Source organism: Callionymus lyra, chromosome 12, assembly GCF_982586985.1.
Source record: "Callionymus lyra chromosome 12, fCalLyr1.hap1.1, whole genome shotgun sequence".
NCBI classification, from domain to species: Eukaryota; Metazoa; Chordata; class Actinopteri; order Syngnathiformes; family Callionymidae; genus Callionymus; species Callionymus lyra.
The window spans coordinates 1,303,205-1,312,185 of NC_141829.1; the positions used below are offsets into that span (position 1 = coordinate 1,303,205).

General features: G+C 43.2%; 1 protein-coding gene across 2 annotated transcripts in view; it reads left to right on the plus strand.

Moving 5' to 3' along the window:
* LOC148067964 (alsin-like) overlaps positions 1 to 8,981 on the plus strand; it is a 55,459-nt gene that overhangs the window by 11,647 nt on the left and 34,831 nt on the right. For both annotated transcript variants that reach the window (XM_087803707.1, XM_087803708.1), the window contains exons 13-15: positions 2,874 to 2,970; positions 3,591 to 3,668; positions 3,822 to 3,992. In XM_087803707.1, coding sequence (XP_087659833.1) covers positions 2,874 to 2,970; positions 3,591 to 3,668; positions 3,822 to 3,992 — 346 coding nt within the window. The remainder of the gene's footprint in view (positions 1 to 2,873; positions 2,971 to 3,590; positions 3,669 to 3,821; positions 3,993 to 8,981) is intronic.

Genomic DNA, 8,981 nt, shown 5'->3' on the forward strand with positions numbered 1-8,981 from the left:
TTTGTTACTGTTACTGTTGCTGTTGTTGTTACTGTTGTTGTTGTTACTGTTACTGTTGCTGTTGTTGTTACTGTTGTTGTTGTTACTGTTACTGTTACTGTTGTTGTTGTTACTGTTACAGTTACTGTTGCTGTTGCTGTTGTTGTTACTGTTACTGTTACTGTTGCTGTTGTTGTTACTGTTGTTGTTGTTGTTGTTACTGTTACTGTTGCTGTTGTTGTTACTGTTGTTGTTGTTACTGTTACTGTTACTGTTGCTGTTGTTGTTACTGTTGTTGTTGTTGTTGTTGCTGTTACTGTTGCTGTTACTGTTACTGTTGCTGTTGTTGTTACTGTTACTGTTACTGTTACTGTTGTTGTTACTGTTACTGTTACTGTTACTGTTGTTGTTACTGTTGTTGTTACTGTTACTGTTACTGTTGTTGTTACTGTTACTGTTACTGTTGTTGTTACTGTTGTTGTTGTTACTGTTGTTGTTACTGTTGCTGTTGTTGTTACTGTTACTGTTGCTGTTGCTGTTGTTGTTACTGTTGTTGTTGTTACTGTTACTGTTGCTGTTACTGTTACTGTTGCTGTTACTGTTACTGTTGCTGTTGTTGTTACTGTTGTTGTTGTTACTGTTGCTGTTGTTGCTGTTGTTGTTGTTACTGTTACTGTTGCTGTTGTTGTTACTGTTGTTGTTACTGTTACTGTTACTGTTGTTGTTGTTACTGTTGCTGTTGTTGTTACTGTTGTTGTTACTGTTACTCTTACTGTTACTGTTACTGTTGCTGTTACTGTTACTGTTGCTGTTGTTGTTGTTACTGTTGTTGTTACTGTTACTGTTGTTGTTACTGTTGCTGTTGTTGTTACTGTTGTTGTTACTGTTGTTGTTACTGTTGTTGTTACTGTTGTTGTTACTGTTACTGTTGCTGTTGTTGTTACTATTGTTGTTGTTACTGTTACTGTTGTTGTTGTTACTGTTACTGTTGCTGTTGTTGTTACTGTTACTGTTACTGTTGTTGTTGTTACTGTTGTTGTTACTGTTGCTGTTGTTGTTACTGTTGCTGTTGTTGTTACTGTTGTTGTTGTTACTGTTACTGTTGCTGTTGTTGTTACTGTTGTTGTTGTTACTGTTACTGTTGTTGTTACTGTTGTTGTTACTGTTACTGTTGTTGTTACTGTTACTGTTGTTGTTACTGTTGTTGTTGTTACTGTTACTGTTGCTGGTGTTGTTACTGTTGTTGTTGTTGTTACTGTTGCTGGTGTTGTTACTGTTACTGTTGTTGTTGCTGTTGTTGTTACTGTTACTGTTGCTGTTGTTGTTACTGTTGTTGTTACTGTTACTGTTGTTGTTATTGTTACTGTTGTTGTTGTTACTGTTACTGTTGTTGTTGTTGTCATTGGTGTTGTTGCTGTTACTGCTGTTGTTGTTGTTACTGTTGTTGTTGTTACTGTTACTTTTGTTACTGTTACTGTTTTTGTTACCGTTGTTGTCATTGGTGTTGTTGCTGTTACTGTTGTTGTTGTTGTTACTGTTGTTGTCATTGTTGTTGTTACTGTTACTGTTACTGTTGTTGTTGATGTTGTTGTTACTGTTACTGTTGTTGTTACTGTTACTGTTGTTGTTACTGTTGTTGTTGTTACTGTTACTGTTGTTGTTACTGTTGTTGTGACTGTTACTGTTACTGTTGTTGTTACTGTTACTGTTGTTGTTACTGTTACTGTTGTTGTTGTTACTGTTACTGTTGTTGTTGTTGTCGTTGTTGCTGTTACTGTTACTGTTGTTGTTGTTACTGTTACTTTTGTTTCTGTTACTGTTTTTGTTACTGTTGTTGTCATTGGTGTTGTTGCTGTTACTGTTGTTGTTGTTACTGTTGTTGTTGTTGTTGTTACTGTTGTTGTCATTGTTGTTGTTGCTGTTACTGTTACTGTTGTTGTTGTTACTGTTGTTGTTTTTACTGTTACTGTTGTTGTTTTTACTGTTACTGTTGTTGTTACTGTTACTGTTGTTGTTGTTACTGTTGTTACTGTTATTGTTGTTGTTGTTGTTGTTACTGTTGTTGTTTTTACAGTTACTGTTGTTGTTGTTACTGTTGTTGTTTTTACTGTTACTGTTGTTGTTGTTGCTGTTACTGTTGTTGTTGTTACTGTTGTTGTTGTTACTGTTGTTGTTGTTACTGTTACTGTTGTTGTTACTGTTACTGTTGCTGTTGTTGTTACTGTTGCTGTTGTTGTTACTGTTGTTGTTCTTACTGTTACTGTTGTTGTTGTTACTGTTACTGTTGTTGCTGTTGTTGTTGTTACTGTTACTGTTACGGTTGTTATTGTTATTGTTACTGTTACTGTTGTTGTTACTGTTACTGTTGTTGTTGTTGTTGTTACTGTTGCTGGTGTTGTTACTGTTGTTGTTGTTGTTACTGTTGCTGGTGTTGTTACTGTTACTGTTGTTGTTGCTGTTGTTGTTACTGTTACTGTTACTGTTGCTGTTGTTACTGTTACTGTTGTTGTTGTTACTGTTGTTGTTGTTACTGTTACTGTTGTTGTTACTGTTACTGTTGTTGTTGTTGTCATTGGTGTTGTTGCTGTTACTGTTACTGCTGTTGTTGTTGTTGTTGTTACTGTTGTTGTTGTTACTGTTACTTTTGTTACTGTTACTGTTTTTGTTACTGTTGTTGTCATTGGTGTTGTTGCTGTTACTGCTGTTGTTGTTGTTACTGTTGTTGTCATTGTTGTTGTTGCTGTTACTGTTGTTGTCATTGTTGTTGTTGTTGTTGTTACTGTTGTTGTTACTGTTACTGTTGTTGTTGTCGTCATTGGTGTTGTTGTCATTGGTGTTGTTGTTGTGTTTTCACTGGTGTTGTTGTTTGTCTGTTCACTATCATTTGTTTACAGACTCCAGCCTTTGTGCATCAAGTCTCTGACAGGACAGGAAGTCATCAAAGTTGCTGCTGGTTCTCATCATTCACTGGCCATTACTGCACAATGCCAGGTTACACACACACACACACACACACACACACACACACACACACACACACACACACACACACACACACACACACACACACACACACACACACACACACACACACACCCCCCCACACACACACACACACACACACACACACATACCAACACAAACATACACACACACACACACACACACACACACACACACATGCCAACACTAACAGACACACACACACACACACACACACATACCAACACAAACAGACACACACACACACACATACCAACACAAACAGACACACACACACACACACACACACATACCAACACAAACAGACACACACACACACATACCAACACAAACAGACACACACACACACACACACACACACACACACACATACCAACACAAACATACACACACACACACACACCCCACACACACACACACACACACACACACACACACACATACCAACACTAACAGACACACACACACACACACACACACATGTGGAGATAAACCTTCAAACCTAAACCACTAATTCATGGTTCTTCTCTCTGACCTTTGTCTTGACCTTTGGCTTCAACTTGTCTTTGTTGTCACGTGATGACGTCATACATGTTAATGTGCTGCAGGTGTTCTCGTGGGGGAGCAACATGTGTGGACAGCTGGGACACGTCAACAGTCCAGTCACTGTCCCTCAACAAACCAATGTATGGACGTGTGTTGTTGTTGTTGTTGTTGTTGTTGTTGTTGTCGCCGTTATCACCTGCTGAGGCTCATTAACATGATGAATATGAAACTTATGACATTAAAAGTTAACTTCAGGTGAACATGTGTTGAGGTCAAAGGTCGTGTGTCCTCAGCTGTCTGAGGGTCTGCGGGTCTGGGGCGTCTCCGCGGGTCAGACTCACTCGCTGCTCCTGGTCGACACTGACCGCGTCCAGCCGCTCGTCATGTTCCTCGGGGGTCAGAGGTCGCCGGACGGAGCAGAGAAGTGCACCGTGGAACCTTCACGTCTGCCTCTCGACCTCCAGGTGAGGGCGTACCCATGATGCAACACTGCAGTTTGATCTGACTGAAGTCAGTGAAATGGATGATGAACCTTTAACCTTTGAAATGTTTTCTAATTTTATTTATTCAATTCAATACTTTTGAAGTTGAAAATGTGTTTTTTTTTATTTAGAAAAACTGATTTTCTTATTCCAATAAAAACTTATTTCCTAAATATAATCTTTTTTAATTCATAGTCTTTTAAATCAACATAAATGTTATCATAGATCACCAGACATTACTAACAGAGCTCCTGGATCATGAGTGTGTGTGTGTACCTGAGTGTGTGTGTACCTGAGTGTGTGTGTACCTGAGTGTATTTTGTTTACCCGAGTGTGTGTGTACCTGAGTGTGTGTGTACCTGAGTGTGGATGTTGTCGACGACTGTGTTGTGCGGATGTTGTCGACGACTGTGTTGTGCGGATGTTGTCGACGACTGTGTTGTGCGGATGTTGTCGACGACTGTTTTGTGCGGATGTTGTCGACGACTGTTTTGTGCGGATGTTGTCGACGACTGTGTTGTGCGGATGTTGTCGACGACTGTGTTGTGCGGATGTTGTCGACGACTGTGTTGTGCGGATGTTGTCGACGACTGTTTTGTGCGGATTTTGTCGACGACTGTTTTGTGCGGATGTTGTCGACGACTGTGTTGTGCGGATGTTGTCGACGACTGTGTTGTGCGGATGTTCTCGACGACTGTTTTGTGCGGATGTTGTCGACGACTGTTTTGTGCGGATGTTGTCGACGACTGTGTTGTGCGGATGTTGTCGACGACTGTGTTGTGCGGATGTTATCGACGACTGTTTTGTGCGGATGTTGTCGACGACTGTTTTGTGCGGATGTTGTCGACGACTGTGTTGTGCGGATGTTGTCGACGACTGTTTTGTGCGGATGTTGTTGACGACTGTGTTGTGCGGATGTTGTCGACGACTGTTTTGTGCGGATGTTGTCGACGACTGTTTTGTGCGGATGTTGTCGACGACTGTTTTGTGCGGATGTTGTCGACGACTGTGTTGTGCGGATGTTGTCGACGACTGTTTTGTGCGGATGTTGTCGACGACTGTTTTGTGCGGATGTTGTCGACGACTGTGTTGTGCGGATGTTGTCGACGACTGTGTTGTGCGGATGTTATCGACGACTGTTTTGTGCGGATGTTGTCGACGACTGTTTTGTGCGGATGTTGTCGACGACTGTGTTGTGCGGATGTTGTCGACGACTGTTTTGTGCGGATGTTGTTGACGACTGTGTTGTGCGGATGTTGTCGACGACTGTTTTGTGCGGATGTTGTCGACGACTGTTTTGTGCGGATGTTGTCGACGACTGTTTTGTGCGGATGTTGTCGACGACTGTGTTGTGCGGATGTTGTCGACGACTGTTTTGTGCGGATGTTGTCGACGACTGTGTTGTGTGGATGTTGTTGACGACTGTGTTGTGTGGATGTTGTTGACGACTGTGTTGTGTGGATGTTATCGACGACTGTGTTGTGTAGATGTTGTTGACGACTGTGTTGTGCGGATGTTATTGACGACTGTGTTGTGTAGATGTTGTTGACGACTGTGTTGTGCGGATGTTATCGACGACTGTGTTGTGCGGATGTTATCGACGACTGTGTTGTGTAGATGTTGTTGACGACTGTGTTGTGCGGATGTTGTTGACGACTGTGTTGTGTAGATGTTGTTGACGACTGTGTTGTGCGGATGTTGTTGACGACTGTGTTGTGCGGATGTTGTTGACGACTGTGTTGTGCGGATGTTATTGACGACTGTGTTGTGTGGATGTTATTGACGACTGTGTTGTGCGGATGTTATTGACGACTGTGTTGTGTAGATGTTATTGACGACTGTGTTGTGTGGATGTTATTGACGACTGTGTTGTGCGGATGTTATTGACGACTGTGTTGTGTGGATGTTATTGACGACTGTGTTGTGCGGATGTTATCGACGACTGTGTTGTGTAGATGTTGTTGACGACTGTGTTGTGTGGATGTTATTGACGACTGTGTTGTGTGGATGTTATCGACGACTGTGTTGTGTAGATGTTGTTGACGACTGTGTTGTGTGGATGTTATTGATGACTGTGTTGTGTAGATGTTATTGACGACTGTGTTGTGTAGATGTTATCGACGACTGTGTTGTGTGGATGTTATCGACGACTGTGTTGTGTAGATGTTGTTGACGACTGTGTTGTGTGGATGTTATTGACGACTGTGTTGTGTAGATGTTGTTGACGACTGTGTTGTGTGGATGTTATTGACGACTGTGTTGTCTAGATGTTGTCGACGACTGTGTTGTGCGGATGTTGTCGACGACTGTGTTGTGCGGATGTTGTCGACGACTGTTTTGTGCGGATGTTGTCGACGACTGTTTTGTGCGGATGTTGTCGACGACTGTGTTGTGCGGATGTTGTCGACGACTGTGTTGTGCGGATGTTCTCGACGACTGTTTTGTGCGGATGTTGTCGACGACTGTTTTGTGCGGATGTTGTCGACGACTGTGTTGTGCGGATGTTGTCGACGACTGTGTTGTGCGGATGTTATCGACGACTGTTTTGTGCGGATGTTGTCGACGACTGTTTTGTGCAGATGTTGTCGACGACTGTTTTGTGCGGATGTTGTCGACGACTGTGTTGTGCGGATGTTGTCGACGACTGTTTTGTGCGGATGTTGTCGACGACTGTTTTGTGCGGATGTTGTCGACGACTGTGTTGTGCGGATGTTGTCGACGACTGTGTTGTGCGGATGTTATCGACGACTGTTTTGTGCGGATGTTGTCGACGACTGTTTTGTGCGGATGTTGTCGACGACTGTGTTGTGCGGATGTTGTCGACGACTGTTTTGTGCGGATGTTGTTGACGACTGTGTTGTGCGGATGTTGTCGACGACTGTTTTGTGCGGATGTTGTCGACGACTGTTTTGTGCGGATGTTGTCGACGACTGTTTTGTGCGGATGTTGTCGACGACTGTGTTGTGCGGATGTTGTCGACGACTGTTTTGTGCGGATGTTGTCGACGACTGTGTTGTGTGGATGTTGTTGACGACTGTGTTGTGTGGATGTTGTTGACGACTGTGTTGTGTGGATGTTATCGACGACTGTGTTGTGTAGATGTTGTTGACGACTGTGTTGTGCGGATGTTATTGACGACTGTGTTGTGTAGATGTTGTTGACGACTGTGTTGTGCGGATGTTATCGACGACTGTGTTGTGCGGATGTTATCGACGACTGTGTTGTGTAGATGTTGTTGACGACTGTGTTGTGCGGATGTTGTTGACGACTGTGTTGTGTAGATGTTGTTGACGACTGTGTTGTGCGGATGTTGTTGACGACTGTGTTGTGCGGATGTTGTTGACGACTGTGTTGTGCGGATGTTATTGACGACTGTGTTGTGCGGATGTTATTGACGACTGTGTTGTGCGGATGTTATTGACGACTGTGTTGTGTAGATGTTATTGACGACTGTGTTGTGTGGATGTTATTGACGACTGTGTTGTGCGGATGTTATTGACGACTGTGTTGTGTGGATGTTATTGACGACTGTGTTGTGCGGATGTTATCGACGACTGTGTTGTGTAGATGTTGTCGACGACTGTGTTGTGTGGATGTTATTGACGACTGTGTTGTGTGGATGTTATCGACGACTGTGTTGTGTAGATGTTGTTGACGACTGTGTTGTGTGGATGTTATTGACGACTGTGTTGTGTAGATGTTATTGACGACTGTGTTGTGTAGATGTTATTGACGACTGTGTTGTGTGGATGTTATCGACGACTGTGTTGTGTAGATGTTGTTGACGACTGTGTTGTGTGGATGTTATTGACGACTGTGTTGTGTAGATGTTGTTGACGACTGTGTTGTGTGGATGTTATTGACGACTGTGTTGTGTAGATGTTGTCGACGACTGTGTTGTGCGGATGTTGTCGACGACTGTGTTGTGCGGATGTTATCGACGACTGTGTTGTGTAGATGTTGTTGACGACTGTGTTGTGCGGATGTTATTGACGACTGTGTTGTGCGGATGTTATCGACGACTGTGTTGTGTAGATGTTGTTGACGACTGTGTTGTGCGGATGTTATTGACGACTGTGTTGTGCGGATGTTGTCGACGACTGTTTTGTGCGGATGTTGTTGACGACTGTGTTGTGCGGATGTTGTCGACGACTGTTTTGTGCGGATGTTGTCGACGACTGTTTTGTGCGGATGTTGTCGACGACTGTTTTGTGCGGATGTTGTCGACGACTGTGTTGTGCGGATGTTGTCGACGACTGTTTTGTGCGGATGTTGTCGACGACTGTGTTGTGTGGATGTTGTTGACGACTGTGTTGTGTGGATGTTATCGACGACTGTGTTGTGTAGATGTTGTTGACGACTGTGTTGTGCGGATGTTATTGACGACTGTGTTGTGTAGATGTTGTTGACGACTGTGTTGTGCGGATGTTATCGACGACTGTGTTGTGCGGATGTTATCGACGACTGTGTTGTGTAGATGTTGTTGACGACTGTGTTGTGCGGATGTTGTTGACGACTGTGTTGTGTAGATGTTGTTGACGACTGTGTTGTGCGGATGTTGTTGACGACTGTGTTGTGCGGATGTTGTTGACGACTGTGTTGTGCGGATGTTATTGACGACTGTGTTGTGCGGATGTTATTGACGACTGTGTTGTGCGGATGTTATTGACGACTGTGTTGTGTAGATGTTATTGACGACTGTGTTGTGTGGATGTTATTGACGACTGTGTTGTGCGGATGTTATTGACGACTGTGTTGTGTGGATGTTATTGACGACTGTGTTGTGCGGATGTTATCGACGACTGTGTTGTGTAGATGTTGTCGACGACTGTGTTGTGTGGATGTTATTGACGACTGTGTTGTGTGGATGTTATCGACGACTGTGTTGTGTAGATGTTGTTGACGACTGTGTTGTGTGGATGTTATTGACGACTGTGTTGTGTAGATGTTATTGACGACTGTGTTGTGTAG